The 19,994-nt window shown below is 40.1% G+C and overlaps 1 protein-coding gene across 1 annotated transcript in view; it reads left to right on the top strand.

Moving 5' to 3' along the window:
• Window positions 1–19,994, top strand: part of adcy3a (adenylate cyclase 3a) — a 37,191-nt gene continuing 17,197 nt past the window's right edge. The window contains exons 1-5 of the mRNA XM_062992132.1: window positions 1–675; window positions 8,634–8,783; window positions 14,660–14,790; window positions 14,897–15,008; window positions 15,943–16,070. Of these exons, the coding sequence (XP_062848202.1) occupies window positions 1–675; window positions 8,634–8,783; window positions 14,660–14,790; window positions 14,897–15,008; window positions 15,943–16,070 (1,196 nt within the window). The remainder of the gene's footprint in view (window positions 676–8,633; window positions 8,784–14,659; window positions 14,791–14,896; window positions 15,009–15,942; window positions 16,071–19,994) is intronic.

Below are 19,994 nucleotides of genomic sequence, written 5' to 3'. Positions count from 1 at the left end.
ATGCCTCGGAATCGGGCCTTCTCAGAGCCAGAGTACTCTGCGGAGTACTCGGCAGACTGCTCAGTCACGTTACCGTCTGACCCGGGCCAGAGTGTTGGACGTACCCATGAGGTCACGGTGCGCAACTCAGGCTGCTGTTTGTGTCTCCCTCGCTTTATGCGTCTTACATTCGCCCCGGACTCGTTGGAGAACCTGTACCAGACCTATTTCCGCCGGCAGAGACACGAAACTCTGTTGGTACTGGTAGTGTTTGCGGCTCTCTTTGACTGCTACGTGATTGTAATGTGCACCGTGGTCTATACAAGCGATAAGCTGGCATCTGTGGTAGTAGCATGCGTAGCCCTGGCTATAGACATCGTTCTCTACCTGCTGTGCCGCTACGGTTTGCTGCCTGAGCGCATCTCTCGACGACTGGTTCCTTACGCCCTGTGGGTGCTCATAGATGCTCAGATCTTCTGTTACCTGGGACTGAACTTTGCACGCTTCCACCAGGCAAGTGACACGGTGGGCTGGCAGGCCTTCTTTAGCTTCTCCTTCTTCTTGACACTGCCGCTGCGGCTGACGCCCATCGTGCTCATCACTGCTGTGTCATGTGGGGTGCACACGTTGGCGTTGGGGGTCACCATCGCACAGCAGCAGCAGGAAGATATACAGGGAGCAGCTCTTGGGAGACAGGTAAGAAGACTTGGGACAGGGGACAAAAAATTGGGTGTGCAATCTTATTTACAGTGGTTGGTGTTGCTGTTAGGATTTCATTTCAACCAAGCAGTGTGTCAGCTGTTGTGACATCTGTTTCTATGTGTAATTAGTACAGTGTTTAGTCAGTTTAAATTTATTAGGTAAATGGCCTCCTAAATAAAAACCTGCAGCCACACCAGCCCTTTGTTTATTTGATTGAACATCACTGATGTAGAAGAACAGAAGCATGTGGTGGATTTGTAAGGATCAGTAATCTTTTATGCTAAATAATAAGGAAGTAATTATTATTCTGGGTTATTTCACACTAAATGGATAGCTGCAGCCTTTACTGTCAGATTTATAGTGAGCAGATTCCAACCTTGGTCCTGGAGTCCCACAACCCTGAGGGTTCAGTGTTAATCCTGCTAAAACACAACAACGGTGGCTAAAGAAGGTCATTTTAAATACAACGATCAGCCATAACATTAAAACCACCTCCTTGTTTCTGCACTCACTGTCCATTTTATCAGCTCCACTTACCATATAGAAGCACTTTGAAGTTCTACAATTACTGACTGTAGTCAATCTATTTCTCTACATACTTTTTTTAACCTGCTTTCACCCTGTTCTTTAATGGCCAGGGCCCCCACAGGACCACCACAGAGCAGGTATTATTTAGGTGGTGGATCATTCTCAGCACTGCAGTGACACTGACATGGTGGTGGTGTGTTAGTGTGTGTTGTGCTGGTATGAGTGGATCAGACACAGTAGCGCCGCTAGAGTTTTTAAATACCATGTCCACTCACTGTCCACTCTATTAGACACTCCTATGTAAAGTAGATGTAAAGTCAGAGATGATCGCTCATCTATTGCTGCTGTTTGAGTTGGTCATCTTCTAGATCTTCATCACTGGTCACTAGATGCTGCCCACGGGACACTGTTGGCTGGTTATTTTTGGTTGGTGGACTATTCTCAGTCTAGCAGTGACAGTGATGTGTTTAAAAACTCCAGCAGCGCTGCTGTGTCTTATCCACTCATACCAGCACAACACACACTAACACACCACCACCATGTCAGTGTCACTGCAGTGCTGTGAATGACCCACCACCTAAATAATACCTACTCTGTGGGGGTCCTGACTATTGAAGAACAGGGTGAAAGCAGGTTAAAAAAGCATGTAGAGAAACAGATGGACTACAGTCAGTAATTGTAGAACTACAAAGTGCTTCTATATGGTAAGTGGGGCTGATAAAAAGGACAGTAAGTGTAAAAACAAGGAGGTGGTCTTAATGTTGTGGTTGGTCGGTGTAGCTCGGTGTAGATTCAGTCAGGTCATTTGGTCAGGTAATAATAATAACGACCATTTTTGGGAGCAACTGCCTGGATCATTTGGTTTTACCACTAGAAAAAGGCATACACCTCAATTAAATTTGGTCAACTAAGGAATACATTTTCTGACTGATATCTCTACCTTCTTTATGACATATTACCCAACACCATATACTTTAAACTGTATATAATTATACATACTGGACGCTAATTATTGACTGAATGGAGAGGCATTAATAGACACAAGAAATAAATTAATCCTAATCAGAGATGCATTATGCAGCCATGTGAGTACATTTTCCAGGAGGTCTATTTAAATGATGGAAAACACAACATAACACAAGGTTACCAGTTTTTTTTCCCTGAGTAAGGCTCATGATGAATGGGGTTCTGCAATCCTGTTTCGGTTGTTACTTATAACACAAGCGCAAGACTGAATAAAAGAATCGGGACAAACCGTGAAAGGAGGTCTGCTACATTCATAATATAACTGCAAAATCTATTTATCATAAAAAAAAACAAAAAAAACATTTTGCTTATGTAACACTGCTCTGTCAACGCTGATTTAATACTTAATATTTTTCTTAATTTTGCTTAATATATTTCACAAAACATTGACTATATAAATATAAATGATAATATGTATCATGTAGAAACATCAAGGCATCTTGTACGTTCTTTAATATTAATGTACTGTAATATTTGGTCTTTTGTTTGGTTATTAATAAATAACTTACACCGATCAAGCATAACATTATGACCTTCCTAATATTGTGTTGGTCCCCCTTTTGCTGCCAAAACAGCCCTGACCCAATGAGGCATGGACTCCACTAGACCCCTAAAGGTGTGCTGTGGTATCTGGCACCAAGATATTAGCAGCAGATCCTTTAAGCTTAATCCTCCTGTAAGTTGCGAGGTGGGGCCTCCATGGATCGGACTAGCAGTTTGTCTAGCACATCCCACAGATGCTCGATTGGATTGAGATCTGGCGAATTTGAAGGTGAAGTCAACACCTCAAACTCGTTGTTGTGCTCCTCAGTTTATTCCTAAACCATTTTTACTTTGTGCCAGGGAGCATTATCTATTTTTCCTGCTTCTAACACATCAACTTTGAGAATAGAATGTCACTTGCTGCCTAATATATCCCACCCACTAACATGTGCCGTGATGAAGAGATAATCAGTGCCATTCACTTTACCTGTCAGTGGTCACAATGTTATGCCTGGTTGGTGTATGACACAAACATTGCTAGTACAAAGACGTCCCATGTAAAAATGATGCTACACACAGAATTTAAGTAAGGAAGGACATAAAAATTCAAATTCAATGATAAATAAAAAAAATCAAATGCTGCCAATCAATAATAGAGATATTACAGACTAGGCTTGTTGCAGTTTGACCATACATTAATACATTAATACATTATACATTACTTCATTACGTAATACATTACTCTCAGGACTAAAATTCAGTTGGAAATTGTCCAACTTCCAACATTTAGTAGTAAAATATATGATATTTATTATAATGCAGTATGTTGGGTTCATCATACAAATAATTTTATAAGCAACTTTAAAGGTGTAATGTTAGCATAAAAAGAAAAGACACCTTACACGATCAGGGAGTAGGCCTGTCACAATTAAAACATACACCGATCAGCCATAATATTAAAACCACCTCCTTGTTTCTACACTCACTGTCCATTTTATTAGCTCCACTTACCATATAGAAGCTCTTTGTAGTTCTACAATTACTGACTGTAGTCCATCTGTTTCTCTGCATGCTTTGTTAGCCCCCTTTCTTGCTGTTCTTCAATGGTCAGGACTCTCCCAGGACCACCACAGAGCATGTATTATTTGGGTGGTGGGTCATTCTCAGCACTGCAGTGACACTGACATGGTGGTGGTGTGTTAGTGTGTGTTGTGCTGGTATGAGTGGATAAGACACAGCAGCGCTGCTGGAGTTTTTAAACACCTCACTGTCACTGCTGGACTGAGAATAGTCCACCAACCAAAAACATCCAGCGCCCCATGGGCAGCGTCCTGTGACCACTGATGAAGGTCTAGAAGATGACCAACTCAAACAGCAGCAATAGATGAGCGATCGTCTCTGACTTTACATCTACAAGGTGGACCAACGAGGTAGGAGTGTCTGATAGAGTGGACAGTGAGTGGACATGGTATTTAAAAACTCCAGCAGCACTGCTGTGTCTGATTTACTCATAACAGTACAACACACACTAACACACCATCACCATGTCATTGTCACTGCAGTGCTGAGAATGATCCACCACCTAAATAATACATACTCTGTGGTGGTCCTGTGGTGGTCCTGACCATTGAAGAACAGGGTGAAAAGATATGTAGAGAAACAGATGGACTACAGTCAGTAATTGTAGAACTTCAAAGTGCTTCTATATGGTAAGTGGAGCTGAAACAAGGAGGTGGTTTTAATGTTATGGCTGATCGGTGTACTTGCTTAATGTCAAATATTTACATATTCTAATTAAATATTGTAATTAAAAATCGCTGAATATAACCATCTAGTTCCATACACCAGATTTATTATCAAAGCTCAGCCTAGCTGTTCTTAGGCAGGGGTACATCGTCTCTTACGGTCTGAGCTCAGCATGGCTGTTCTTAGGCAGGGGTACATCGTCTCTTACGGTCTGAGCTCAGCCTAGCTGTTCTTAGGCAGGGGTACATCGTCTCTTACGGTCTGAGCTCAGCATGGCTGTTCTTAGGCAGGGGTACATCGTCTCTTACGGTCTGAGCTCAGCCTAGCTGTTCTTAGGCAGGGGTACATCGTCTCTTACGGTCTGAGCTCAGCATGGCTGTTTTTGCTATAAACTGTAGCCTCAGGAGACTCAGGCAGTCTCTGGCATGAACGGAGCATAAGGGTAGAATGTGCTGCAGCAGGAAACCGTGAAGATAAGGGAGAAAACCGGGCATGAACATGTTAGAGATTTAAATCTTATATTTTAGTATAGAATTTTTTTTATAGTGCAATTTCAAGTGCTCTATGTTCTTTTTTTTTAGCTCAAAATCCACTTATAACTCAATTATGTATATTTATATTTGTTGTTTATATATTTTATCGATTACAGTGAAAACTAGAAACTAGAGACTGGTGCATGGAAATTACCGTTCAGCAGCTGATAAGTCAAGATGTGTGATGCAAACATCATTTTTTGGCACTGCGGTCATACGAGTGACTAACTGGCTGATTAATGAATAAACAACTGTATTTAAAAATCAGCCAGTCTTTATATAGTCTTTATATACCACTGTCTTTTTGTTTTATTGCCTATTTTTAGGAACACTTCTAAAGCTGTTTATTTACATCAGTGCCCAAAAGTGTGAATGTTTGCATTAAACATCAAAATGCGGTTTAAACATGACACCTAGGTGACTTCTTAGCTGCTAAACGGGAATTTTTATGCACCACAATCTCTAATGTTTGTGCAGAATACTATATGGAAAATAACCTTTTTGAAGAGAGAATTCTGAGAAGAGCGGCACGGTGGCTCGGTGGGTAGCACTGTCGCCTCACAGCAAGAAGGTCTTGGGTTTGATCCCCATGCGGGGCAGTCCGGGTCCTTTCTGTGCAGAGTTTGCATGCTCTCCTCGTGTATGTATGGGTTTCCTCCGGGAGCTCCGGTTTTCTCCCACCGTCCAAAAGCATGCAGTCAGGTTAATTGGAGACACTGAATTACCCTATAGGTGAATGGGTGTGTGTCTGTGTATGTGTGTGTGTGTATGTGTGTCTGCCCTGCGATGGACTGGCGCCCCGTCGAGGGTGTTACTGTGTGCCCTGCGCCCATTAAAAAGCTGGGATAGGCTCCAGCACCCCCTGCGACCCTAATTGTTTACGCGGTTAAGAAAGTGAGTGAGTGATTGAGTTCTGAGAAGAATGGGTAAACTGATTCAGGCTAAAAGAAAGGCTATGGTAACTAAAATAACCTCCTCACACCCATGATTAGCAGAAAAACAACTTGAAACACACAACACATCGACCTTCAAGGCGAATGGATTACCACAAAATAAGACCTCAAAAGGTTTCACTACTGTCAGCCCACTATGTCAAGGCTGGATGATTAAAAATCACAAAAAAGTTGCATCATCTGACAAATCCTTACTTCTACTGTTTAATGTAGATGCCAAGGTCAAAGCATCATTTAAATATCACACTATTGTGCATCCCACCATTTGTTTTTAATATTTCTTATGGAATCCATGTCACAAAAAATAGGGTTGTGCTAAAGGCAAAGGTGTAGTATGGTGCAGTATAGTATTATATAGTATGGTGCTTCTAATAAGGTGACCAATAAGCGTGTAATATAAAAAATATATTTAATATATTTAAGTCTTTGAATTTGCTACTATGACTTTTGTCTAGTGTATTGCTGGAACCCTTATCAACCAGGCTCTTCATCACTGAAGAGAGGACTTAATTTGGATCAATCACATTGAATTTAAGCTACAAATTGGTTACCAATCACTTCTGCAATGCATTTTAGTCTTCTGGTTGGCTTATGTGGCTTAGTAAGTTTACTGTGGGCCAAGTAAGTGTCTTGATGTATTAATTAGCTTCAGTTGCTAATTACTGTAATAGGATGAAGCAAGTTTAAGTAGCTAAGTTAACTCTACACAGACACCTATTACTGCTATTTAATCTCTGACGAGAGTAAATTCTAATGAATTTGTTGGGTAATTTTGGCTATAAAATGGATGTGATTAAATACGTAAGGATTGAAACACACTCAGTTTGAATGCCAGTCTATGCCTTAAATGTACGGCAGTGTGCAAATCGACTGGGTACCAAATCAAACATTACTGAAAGTATATACTAATGTCAGGAAATCCTTTATAAAATAGTTGCAGGCTGTTTTGTACCATTATAAGAAATATTTGTACAGTAGTGCTAAACAGTTAGCATTGCCCAAAGCACAAAAAATGCATTGAAACATCTTTAGGAAAACTGAAGTTGCTTAAATCGAGGACATGATATTGTGAGCTGTGAATAAAATTCCAATGTTAAGTGGGCTTTTGGAAAAATATGGCCCTGGGCACACTTGATTTCAGGACTACGTGTAGCCTTTCATAATTTTTTGTATGATTTAACACAGACAACAAATCTTGTTTAAACGATACTAATTTTAATTGTTTCATGTGATGTTTTTCTTTTTCCTTTGCTTTCTTTCCTTTTTGTCTCTCTTCCTTGTTTTATTCTTTCCTCAAGTGCTCCTTGGCACTTGCCAGGCTGTCATTGTAAAAAGGAACTCAATTATGGTTCTTAATGTCTCTTGGTTAAATAAAAGTAAATAAATAAATAAATGGCAGCTGGCCTTGCAGGATTACAAGTAGTTCAGATACCATATTATCATCATTTCTATTTAATAAATGATCATTGTTGTTCAATTGCTGCTTCTGTTTTGCAACCCATTATGCAGAATTCAGATATCTTTAAATTTACAGGCCAACGTAGTACTTGTGAGGAGTCATAGTTTAGCATAGTTCTTTTGCCTCACCCATTCAAGTAAAAAATTGAAAGATGCACCCGCCGCTCAGGTGGTGCAGCGGTAAAACACACGCTGGTACACCAGAGCTGGGATCTCGAATACATCGTATCGAATCTCATCTCTGCCTGCCAGCTGGGCTGTGCAGCCACATGAACAACGATTGGCTTGTTGTTCATATAGGGGTGGGATATTAATGCCGGATAGGTACTCTCTCATAACTAATGCAATTGCGACCTTTGCTGGCTGATTGATGGCGCCTGCACAGAGACGGGAAAAGAGTGCTGGCAGGGTGTGTCTCTCCGTACACAGTGCTAATACGCATTGCACTCGTCAAAGTGTAGGTGAAGAAATGCATACGGCTGCTGCCCATGTGTCGGAGGGGGCGTGGGTTAGCTTCATTCTCCTCAATTAGAGTGGGGATCGACATTGGTGGAGAGGAAGCATGAAGTAATCAGGCAATTGGACGCGCTAAAAGGGAGAAAAAAGGGAGAAAATGCATACGATAATAATAATATATTATAAATATATATATAAGAAAGATGCACCCCATTGGCCAGGCAATACAGAAACAGTAGAAATTTGTCTGTATATAAAGATTTGGCTTTTTCTGTTTTGGTCTTAGTATAGATACGTTAGAGCTGACAATAAACTTTACTATAAATAAAATCAGGGTTTATTTGTAGATACACCAGCAGCAACCTTTTCTACTAAAGGTGCCAGCAGTTAATATATATTTACATTTAAATGTTTGGCATTTAACAGACGCCTTTATTTAAAGCGACTTACAGTAGTGTGACAGTATCCTGTCTGGGCAATTGAGAGTTAAGGGCCTTGCTCAAGGGCCCAACAGCAGCAACCTGGCAGTAGTAGGGCTTGGACCAGCAACTATTTGATTACTAGTCCAGTACCTTAACCGCTAGGCTACAACTGCTCTATATACATGATATACTGTATTACTGTGATACAAAATTACTTGACAGATTTTGTCTCTTAATAATCTAAATATAGTTTGCTAATTAATTAAAAAAATGGACACTTGGAAACAACAGTGTCAACCTTTATTTTATTTATTTATTTTTCATTATTATTTTTACTGTGTTTCTAGCTTCTGGCCAACATCCTGATCTACCTGTGTGCAATAACAGTGGGGCTTATGTCTTATTACATGGCTGACCGCAAACACCGCAAGGCCTTTTTGGAGGCCAGACAGTCGCTGGAGGTGAAGCTCAATTTAGAGGAACAGAGCCAGCAGCAGGTAAGTCGATTTTCTACAGTTTGAGAGCAGTTGGCCACCAGCGTATTAGATGGTGTTGGTTTTGCACAGGTACAGAGACATGGGTTTGATTCTCGCTGTCTGTGTAAATATTAATGCATGTTTTGTTCTAGTTCTTATTGGTGTCATTTTTGCCATGTCCTAAAACTTGCCATTAGGTTGACTACTCTAAATCGCCCAAAACTGGGAATGAGTGTGTAAGTGTCTTGCTTTGTATTGGACTGGATTCCAGTCCAAAGTATAAGACCAACTTTTGCTGGAGTAGACCTACTATGACCCTGTATCTACTGTGACCCTGACAGGATGATTTAGCAAATGACATCAGTAAATTAATACAAACCCCATTTGTGGGTGATCAACTTCATTGTATTTTTTTACAAATAAAAATGTGTTTATTTGATGCCTTCAACACATTCAGCAATAAGCAGATGAGTTGGTAACAGACGATGGTATCATGATTGGGTACAAAAGGAAGATCCACCAAAGAAAACCCATTTAAAAAGATAATTCCTTAATGATTTAGGTTTTTCACCATCTACAGTACATAATATTGTAAAATGATTCAGGGTATCCCACAAAATCTCAGTAGGTCAAGCCTGAAACCACTGTTGAATGTGCACAACCGTCAAGCCTTTGGCAAAAGAAACCATCATGATACTTTAATAAATATACCAATATCTGTCACTTAATACAGTCCACCACACAGAGATGTGTATTAGGATGCTATCGAGGTGACGTCTTTTCCTGTGAAGTCCAGGGTTATTTCTGCAAAGTAATGCAAGGCCTCATTCTACACACACTACAACTGTGTGGCTTTATAGACAAAGAGTACATGTGCTTGACTGGCCTGCCTGCAGTCTAAATATTTCTCCTATAGAAAATGTACGGTCTATAAAGAGGGGAGTCAGACAACAGAAACCACAGAATCATTCTATCAAGCAAGAATTGCAAAAAGTCTCAGTTCCCATACCATTCAAACAGTGCAATTAATAGAATATACAGTGTATCACAAAAGTGAGTACACCCCTCACATTTCTGCAAATATTTTATTATATCTTTTCATGGGACAACACTATAGAAATAAAACTTGGATATAACTTAGAGTAGTCAGTGTACAACTTGTATAGCAGTGTAGATTTACTGTCTTCTGAAAATAACTCAAAACACAGCCATTAATGTCTAAATGGCTGGCAACATAAGTGAGTACACCCCACAGTGAACATGTCCAAATTGTGCCCAAAGTGTCAATATTTTGTGTGACCACCATGATTATCCAGCACTGCCTTAACCCTCCTGGGCATGGAATTCACCAGAGCTGCACAGGTTGCTACTGGAATCCTCTTCCACTCCTCCATGATGACATCACGGAGCTGGTGGATGTTAGACACCTTGAACTCCTCCACCTTCCACTTGAGGATGCGCCACAGGTGCTCAATTGGGTTTAGTCCATCACCTTTACCTTCAGCTTCCTCAGCAAGGCAGTTGTCATCTTGGAGGTTGTGTTTGGGGTCGTTATCCTGTTGGAAAACTGCCATGAGGCCCAGTTTTCGAAGGGAGGGGATCATGCTCTGTTTCAGAATGTCACAGTACATGTTGGAATTCATGTTTCCCTCAATGAACTGCAGCTCCCCAGTGCCAGCAACACTCATGCAGCCCAAGACCATGATGCTACCACCACCATGCTTGACTGTAGGCAAGATACAGTTGTCTTGGTACTTCTCACCAGGGTGCCACCACACATGCTGGACACCATCTGAGCCAAACAAGTTTATCTTGGTCTCGTCAGACCACAGGGCATTCCAGTAATCCATGTTCTTGGACTGCTTGTCTTCAGCAAACTGTTTGCGGGCTTTCTTGTGTGTCAGCTTCCTTCTGGGATGACGACCATGCAGACCGAGTTGATGCAGTGTGCGGCGTATGGTCTGAGCACTGACAGGCTGACCTCCCACGTCTTCAACCTCTGCAGCAATGCTGGCAGCACTCATGTGTCTATTTTTTAAAGCCAACCTCTGGATATGACACCGAACACGTGGACTCAACTTCTTTGGTCGACCCTGGCGAAGCCTGTTCCGAGTGGAACCTGTCCTGGAAAACCGCTGTATGACCTTGGCCACCATGCTGTAGCTCAGTTTCAGGGTGTTAGCAATCTTCTTATAGCCCAGGCCATCTTTGTGGAGAGCAACAATTCTATTTCTCACATCCTCAGAGAGTTATTTGCCATGAGGTGCCATGTTGAATATCCAGTGGCCAGTATGAGAGAATTGTACCCAAAACACCAAATTTAACAGCCCTGCTCCCCATTTACACCTGGGACCTTGACACATGACACTAGGGAGGGACAACGACACATTTGGGCACAATTTGGACATGTTCACTGTGGGGTGTACTCACTTATGTTGCCAGCTATTTAGACATTAATGGCTGTGTGTTGAGTTATTTTCAGAAGACAGTAAATCTACACTGCTATACAAGCTGTACACTGACTACTCTAAGTTATATCCAAGTTTCATGTCTATAGTGTTGTCCCATGAAAAGATATAATGAAATATTTGCAGAAATGTGAGGGGTGTACTCACTTTTGTGATACACTGTATGTGATGCAACACCGTTTTGGTTTTGCCCCTACTGTTTTGTGATGCAGTTATCAAATTCAGTATGTTGATATTTATCATCTAACAGTAGAAATGTGTCCAAAACCAGTCATATTTTTTTTAGTTTTTATTGCATTTTACAAAATGTTGAACTTTTCAAGAAATTGGGTTGTAAATGTATACATAAACTGTTGGTTTATACTGGAAAATAATCACTGAATACTAGGGATGTAGCGATGCGATACAATTCACGATACTGGGTTCACGATACGATTTTTCCCTGATTTTTTTAAACAAAATGAAATTGAAGACAAATTTACTTTTATTATTTCTCTTTAAAATAAAATAAAATACTGTATTTGTGCTTATCTTTTATTTATCTAAATAATAAATCCCTTTTATTTCTGAGGTAGGTACAAACTATATAATATATAATAATAATAATAATTATTATAATAATAATGTATAAACTACAAACTATGCAAATAATGCTTATTGTGGGCAAAAACACTGACATGGAATTTTAAAACAAATCCAACATTATATAAATAAATGAATAATAAATGAATAATACAAATAAAGAAAGTATCCTCACTCAAATAAATTTGGCTGGAAAATTTCGAACCTGGCATAACTGTAGTGACGTCAACCAGGCGAGGTGAATAGCATCAGTGCCCTCTGCTGTTTAAAGTGAATATTGATTTATCTTAAATGAATAGACAGATTTTAGACAGAAATGAAAGCCCCAGTGGCATTATACAACAATGAAAATACATGCTGTAAAATTCGACAGTACAAATACGAAAACAGAATAATACCTGTACTTTACACATACTGGATAATTGTAGAAATATACTGGATAAGTGTAGCAAATCCAACACCACACAAAATGCCATATATCTGGAGACACTCAAGTCATACACACATGCCTTTTTGCTATCTGGGATGTGTTAAAAAGGTGAACAATATGGTTTCTTGCTGTAATTTACCTTGTAACTACTGACACTAAAATTTTATATACATACATCTACAGGAGTTGCATCATGCAACTTTTTCTGGCATTATAACCTTGCTTAGTGGTACTTCATTTTGATAAAGGTGCAACAGGCACATTTGGGTATTTTAATACCAGAAAGTGATGTGTAATAAAAAAATCATAGACCTCCTAGTTTGCAAAGAGTAAGGTCCCTGCTTGATACAGACAGTTTCATTATTTGTCCCATTTTCTCTGGCTGTTTTCATATATAGTTTTTGGGAAAAATAAGTCTGTTTTGCTGTTTAAAATAACAAAACCTGACTGTTCCGCTTCAAGAGTAACCTAAATAAAGCTTTCTCTGGCATTAATAAAGCTTTTATCTGGCATTGCTCTCTCTATCTAAGTGTACCTAAGTGTACACTGTGTTAGCTGTTAGGAGTGTATGACACACAGCAGCCGGATACACAACAAGCTCCATGAGCAAAGACATTATGAGAAAATTGGTGATATCCATCAGGATAAGCGATGACCTTCTGTTTGTAAAACATGTTAGCATGTGTAAGCTGAACTTTGAGTCATGTAGTCTCTGGTGACTCTTGTGTGCGAGTGTGTGTGTGTGTGTGTGTACACTCTGTTATGACTGTGCACACCTTTGTGTGTGTATTTACACAGTCAGCAGTCAATTTTTCCCCCTCTCTGCTCTCACAGCTGTAGCCATTGCGTATTCTGGATTGATTCTATAAATGGAGCAGACAGTTTTGCTACCAGGGGAGGGAGGTACAGAGGGAAGGAAATGATACGAACGGGATACAGGAAGGAAGATTTGGTGTGTGTGTGTGTGCACATGTTTACATGTGTATGAATGACTATGAGTAAATGAGAGGAGAAGGAAACAAAAGCACTAATAGCAGCAGAAACTCCCAGAATACTAATAGAGAAACGAGAGCTGCTGGGAGACCGCTAGCCAATCAAGCAGCAGCCAATGGCTGCAGGTTACCATGGCGACCAGCCTCCTGAGACAATGTCAACTGTAATCACACTTCTGACTCCTGTAGCCTCTTGATTTTTCTGCCTTTACTGTCTTATTATGGACACATTCTGAGTTAAACACATACAGTGCTTGGGCAGTTGGACAGTCCAGCTCCTTGTGCACTGAATATTTTTCTTTTGGATTTCTCAGATTTTGAAGCATTAGATTGTACACGCTGTTCACTTCTATAAAAAAAGTTAGTAAAGTTACAATGGAAATTAGATTCATCATTATGCCTAAAGCCCTCAAAAGGGTGCGACCTCCGAAAATGTGAAGGTTCCATATCAAAGCATTATACACCGATCAGCCATAACATTAAAACCACCTCCTTGTTTCTACACTCACTGTCCATTTTATCAGCTTCACTTACCATATAGAAGCACTTTGTAGTTCTACAATTACTGACTGTAGTCTATCTGTTTCTCTGCATGCCTTGTTAGCCCCCTTTCATGCTGTTCTTCAATGGTCAGGACTCTCCCAGGACCACTACAGAGCAGGTATTATTTAGGTGGTGGATCATTCTCAGCACTGCAGTTACACTGACATGGTGGTGGTGTGTTAGTGTGTGTTGTGCTGGTATGAGTGGATTAGACCCAGCAGCGCTGCTGGAGTTTATAAACACCTCACTTTCACTGCTGGACTGAGAATAGTCCACCAACGAAAAACATCCAACGAACAGCGCCCCGTGGGCAGCGTCCTGTGACCACTGATGAAGGTCTAGAAGATTACCAACTCAAACAGCAGCAATAGATGAGCGATCGTCTCTGACTTTACATCTACAAGGTGGACCAACTAGGTAGGAGTGTCTAATAGAGTGGACAGTGAGTGGACACGGTATTTAAAAACTCCAGCAGCGCTGCTGTGTCTGATCCACTCATACCAGCACAACACACACTAACACACCACCACCATGTGATTGTCACTGCAGTGCTGAGAATGATCCACCTAAATAAAACCTGCTCTGTGGGGGTCCTGACCATTGAAGAACAGAGTTAAAGCAGGCTAAAAAAGTATGTAGAGAAACAGATGGACTACAGTCAGTAATTGTAGAACTACAAAGTGCTCCTATATGGTAAGTGGAGCTGATAAAATGGACAGTGAGTGTAGAAACAAGGAGGTGGTTTTAATGTTATGGCTGATGTGTGTATGTGAATCAGGGGTGTCCTGATTAGCATTAAGTAAAGTGATGCTATTGATTATACAATTATACGAGCTTTAGTGTGATGTAACCACACACATTTTGTTATCACTCTTCACACAGGAACGACTCTTGCTGTCCATTCTGCCAAAGCACATAGCAGATGAGATGCTCCAAGACATGAAAAAAGAGGCCAGTCAAAAAGAGATGCAGCAGTTCAACACTATGTACATGTATCGGCATGAGAATGTCAGGTAAGAGCATTATCAAGAGAAAAATGCTTAAAGCAAATTCAAACTAATGAAATAATTGAAGTGAATTATGTTATTATTCTAATTCTTTTGTATTCTTCTTTTGCAGTATTCTGTTTGCAGACATTGTGGGATTTACCCAGCTTTCCTCTTTCTGTAGTGCACAGGAGCTAGTTAAACTGCTCAATGAGCTGTTTGCCCGCTTTGACAAACTGGCTGCCGTGAGTGAATTTCTCTGCACACACATGTGCATTCAGAATAGTGCAGTTGTATAATACTCACCTACAATTCACACCAGAGGCATCGTGTATGTGTAATGCGTTGCTTTGGCAAGCAATCTAATGCTTGTAGACCACTGAGAGGTGGTGGGTCAAGCTGGGCCAACTGTATTTCCACACAGTATACTTACACATGTACAATGTGTAGAATGAAAATGAGACAGTAGGACAGTAAAAGTGCCCCTGAATTTAAAAACCTTCTGTATGGTCTGATTTTAATTATGTAAATGTAATGTGGTGTAAAATTGCGCCTCGCCACTTTCTGGTGTCACAATATGAAGTGGGCCTCACATATGGATCCACAGTTATGCGTTTCCTTATATTTACTTTTTTTTCCAAGAACTTGTTGCATGTGCTTTAAGCAGCTTGTCATATTGTCTAGTTTTCTTCTCTGTGCTATCCCGTTTCTATCCACGTTCTCCGTTGTGGGCTGCAGATATATTTCTGTTTCTGTTATTTTGGCCACAGCTTTTGTTTTCCCTTTACCCATTTTGTCTGGGGCTTTTTACTGTAGCCACAGTATTGTTTTACCTTGGTTAAGCATCCTGCAAATTGGATTCATTTTCAATTCTTGCAGATGTGTGGCTACACTTCAATGGCAAGGCCTTGTTTGTATTAAATGTCTTTGTTTTAAATGAACATTAACTAGTTCCCCAAAATTGTGTGCAAAACCCAGATGTTTGAGAATATGTTATTATGACTCATCAATGAGACTTGATAAAACTTGGGAGCTTGAGTACTTGAGTACTGCTAATCCCTAATAGTCCCAAACCTTATACTAATCAATGCAAGTTGAAATCAAGTTTTTAGGTTAGATTTTAGATATATCTTGCACCTTATATGCTCATTTTGTTACATGCTTATTTTCTGTTTATAGAAATACCACCAGTTGAGGATTAAGATCCTTGGGGACTGCTACTATTGTATCTGTGGCCTTCCAGATTACAGAGATGACCATGCAGCCTCCTCGATAATGATGGGTTTAGCAATGGTGGAAGCTATTTCGTAAGTCATGCTATATTCTAAACCAACTGACAAATAGTTTATTAAGAATCCACTACTGTTTAACTAAAGTTTCTATCAGTTAGCAGCTCAGGTGACGCAGCGGTAAAACACGCTAGCACACCAGCGCTGACATTTAGAACTTGTCGGTTCAAAACTCAGCTCTGCCATCCGGCTGGGCTGGGCGGCTACATGAACAACGATTGGCCTGTTGTTCATACACGGGTTGGGAAGCTGGAGAGGGACCTCATAACCAATGCAATTATGATCTCTGCTGGCTGATTGATGACACCTGCACAGAGTCGAGTGTGGACAGGGTGTGGCTCTTCGTACACAAAGCTGTTCCTCATATGAAGTCGCCTCGTGCAGGTGAAAAGATACAGTCGGCTACTGCACACGTATGGGGGGGGGGGGGGGGGGGGGGGGGGGGGGGGGGGGGGGGGGATACGACTAGATTGGGAGGAAAATTGGCAGGAATGAAAAAAAAAAGTTTCTATTAGTTAAGCTTTAGTAAATGTAAGTATAAAAAATGTAAGTATAATAAATAAAGAGATAATGTCATGAGGAATATATCCAGCATTAAATGACCTAGTGTGAAGAAGTAATTGCCCCCTTAGTTAATCAATTCATTAACCAAATGTAATTAATAATTGGTTTAGGGTTGGGTGGGGTTTAATTACTCATTACTCTTAAGTTTGGTGAATCTAACATCACTTAATAACACATAGAACCTCTTCATCAATGTTAATATGGCTTAAAGGCAAAAACAAGCAGCATATTTTGCCACAATCACATGTAATTCAAAAATAGATGAGAAGGTAACTAAAATACAGTGGTGGACAAAACTTTTAGACAGATGTGCTTCTATCACACATTTTCCCAATTTTTTGTATTACAATATAAACAGCACAACAAATTAAGTGACAATGTAAGCACATTTGTAAAACTGACCATGTCAATTTAAGCACATGCTTAGAATTAGAATTCATTTAAAGTTCATGCATTTGCAGCCGTTGTCACCAATGATATATAACTATATATGTGAAAAAGTTGGGACACCCCATGAGAACCTTTGTCTTTTTGAACATATTTAAACATATGGACATTTGAGATTCATTTAAACAGTATTGAGAGATGGAGCTTATATAACTAAACAAATAAAACTGAAAAAAAATTACTTTTTAACACAAGTTGTAAAATGTAATGAACAAAAATGGAAATTTATTGTGAGCAAAAAGTTAGGACACCCTATGTTCTAGTAGCTGGTGTTTCCCCCTTTGGCTTAAATAACCTCAATTAGACATTTTCTATAACCATCTACCAGTCTCTGTTTTTCCCACTCCTCCATGCAGAATTTCTTCAGCTGTGTGAGGTTTGAGGGTTTTTTTTTGCATGCACAGCCTGTTTCAAATCACCCCACAGCATCTTAATAGGATTAAGAACTCTCCATTTCTTTCTTTTGAGCCATTCCTTGGTGGATTTACTGGAATGTTTTGGGTCGTTGTCATGTTGCATGGTTCACTTCCGCTTCAGCTTCAGGACAGATGGTCTTACATTTTCCTCAAGCACCCTCTAACACAGTGAAGAATTCATCATGGATTCTATAATAGAGAGCTTGCCAGGCCCTGCAGGAATGCAATGGGTCTGATCCATTGGGTGAAAAGTCAGAAACACCCCATTTAGGTCACCAGTCCATCACAGAAACTTACATCATTAGTAATCCCAGGTGGTCTCCCATCCAGGTACTGACTGAGCCAAACCCTGCTTAGCTTCCAAGATCAGGCGAGATCAGGAGCTCTCTGGGTGGTGTGGCCCTAAGCTATAATTAATTAACCACAGACATCCCATAAAAATGTCATCTTTATAGCAGTATACATCTTTCTAAAATTCCAGTAGTCACCTCTTTGTATATGCAACTTTTATACACATGCAAGACACCCATGCCGTGGACACTGATACTAGCCCAAACCATGACAAATGTTGGCTTTTACTAATAACATTCTGGATGGTCCAATTATACATATTTAACTGTTTAACTGTTCTGTGTATGACTAAAAAGCTGTTTGATTATTTTCATCTAATTTCCATGTATTTTGGTGTGCTGAAAATGACAAAAATATTGAAAAAAATCCTGGACATCAGGATTTGCCACAAAATGCAAAATTCTCTTCAAATTTAGTAAATTTTTCTCAATTTTTGGTATTTTTTGATCTTAGGGTTTTTAACCAAATTTAAAGTCAAAATTACTATTAATTAATTCACATCAGTGCATTCAAGATATACAATGCCAAAAAAATATAACTTTCAAAGAAATGAACTTTCACAGTGAGCTAATGAAACCAGCATCAACATGTTGCAAGCTGAACGCGCAGGCTCTGACATGCCTGGGCTTGATTCAATAGTTTTTTCTTGGTTCTCGCCTGTTCACACTTTTTTATCTCAGTTCGTGTTAGCTCGTTATTATTCAACCGTGTTTCTTAAAATTAGCATTATGGCTCAGCGGAAGTGTATTAATTCGCCTGACAGTTTCTGTTACATTTGTGGTGAATATACAGTGTTGAAGCAACAGCTGAATATTACAGACTTTGTGAAAAAAGTATACTTCGCATACTTCGGACTAAAGCTTGGAGATCAAGATAAAGCTTGGGCGCCTCATAAAGTGTGCAAACGGTGTGTTGAGGACCTCCAAAATTGGTTCAAGGGTAAGAAAAAAGCTTTCCGTTATGGGATTCCTATGGTATGTCGAAAGCAAAAGAACCATAGTGACGATTGTTACTTTTGTTCATGCGATGTGAAAGGGTATAATTCAAAATGGAAGCATTCCATTTCATACCCCAATCTTCACTCAGCAATTCGTCCCATCCCCCATGGCACAGATATACCAGTACCCAAGGCCCCTGCTACCTTGGAAGAGATAACTAGCTCCAATGAAGATGGAGTCATACCTGAACCAGATGATGAATCAAGTTCTGACTTTGAAGATGATACAAGACCAAAATTGTTTTCCCAGGAGGAGATGAATGATTTGGTAAGAGACTTGAATCTTCCCAAAGATGCCGCTGAGTTACTCGGATCAAGGCCCAAAAGCAGGAATTTATTGTTGCCAGGAGTGTCTTTTTCATGGTTCAGACATCGTGAAAAGGAGTTAGTTCCTTACTTTGCCCAGGAAGATAAGTTGGTTTATTGCATCGATGTCGAAGGTTTGATGGGTCAATTCAAAATCCAATATGATTCAGCGCAATGGCGTCTTTTTATAGATTCTTCAAAAAGAAGTCTCAAAGCAGTTTTACTCCACAACGGCGGTTTTTATGCTTCCATCCCTGTAGGTCATTCCATACACCTCAAGGAAACCTACGAGAACTTGGAATTGGTTCTTCGTAAACTTAAATATGAAGACCACGGTTGGCAAGTGTGCGGGGATTTGAAAGTCTTGTGCATGCTGCTCGGGAAACAAGCTGGGTATACCAAATACCCTTGTTTTCTGTGTCTATGGGACAGTCGAGACCGACAAAATCACTGGACCAAGAACAGTTGCCAGCCGAGGGTGCTCACAGTTGGTGAAAAAAATGTCCCCCGAGAAACTTTGGTACCTCCCGATAAAGTTCTTCTACCACCTCTCCACATAAAATTGGGATTGATGAAGCAATTCGTAAAATCCCTTCCAAGAGATGGAGAATGCTTCAAATACTTGGTCATCAAGTTTCCAGGCCTCTCGGAGGCAAAATTGAAGGAAGGTGTGTTCGTCGGACCAGACATTAGAAGGCTTATAGCTGATCAAGAGTTTATCAATACCATGACAGATCTTCAAAAAGAAGGGTGGATTGCATTTACAGAAGTCATAAAGAAATTTTTAGGCAATAACAAAGATTGTCGGACGAATGCTGAAAGCATTTCAAGCTTTAGGTTGCCTGATGAGTTTGAAAGTGC

The sequence above is a fragment of the Trichomycterus rosablanca genome, chromosome 3 (genome assembly GCF_030014385.1).
Source record: "Trichomycterus rosablanca isolate fTriRos1 chromosome 3, fTriRos1.hap1, whole genome shotgun sequence".
NCBI lineage: Eukaryota > Metazoa > Chordata > Actinopteri > Siluriformes > Trichomycteridae > Trichomycterus > Trichomycterus rosablanca.
This window is presented reverse-complemented; position numbering and strand designations above follow the sequence as displayed.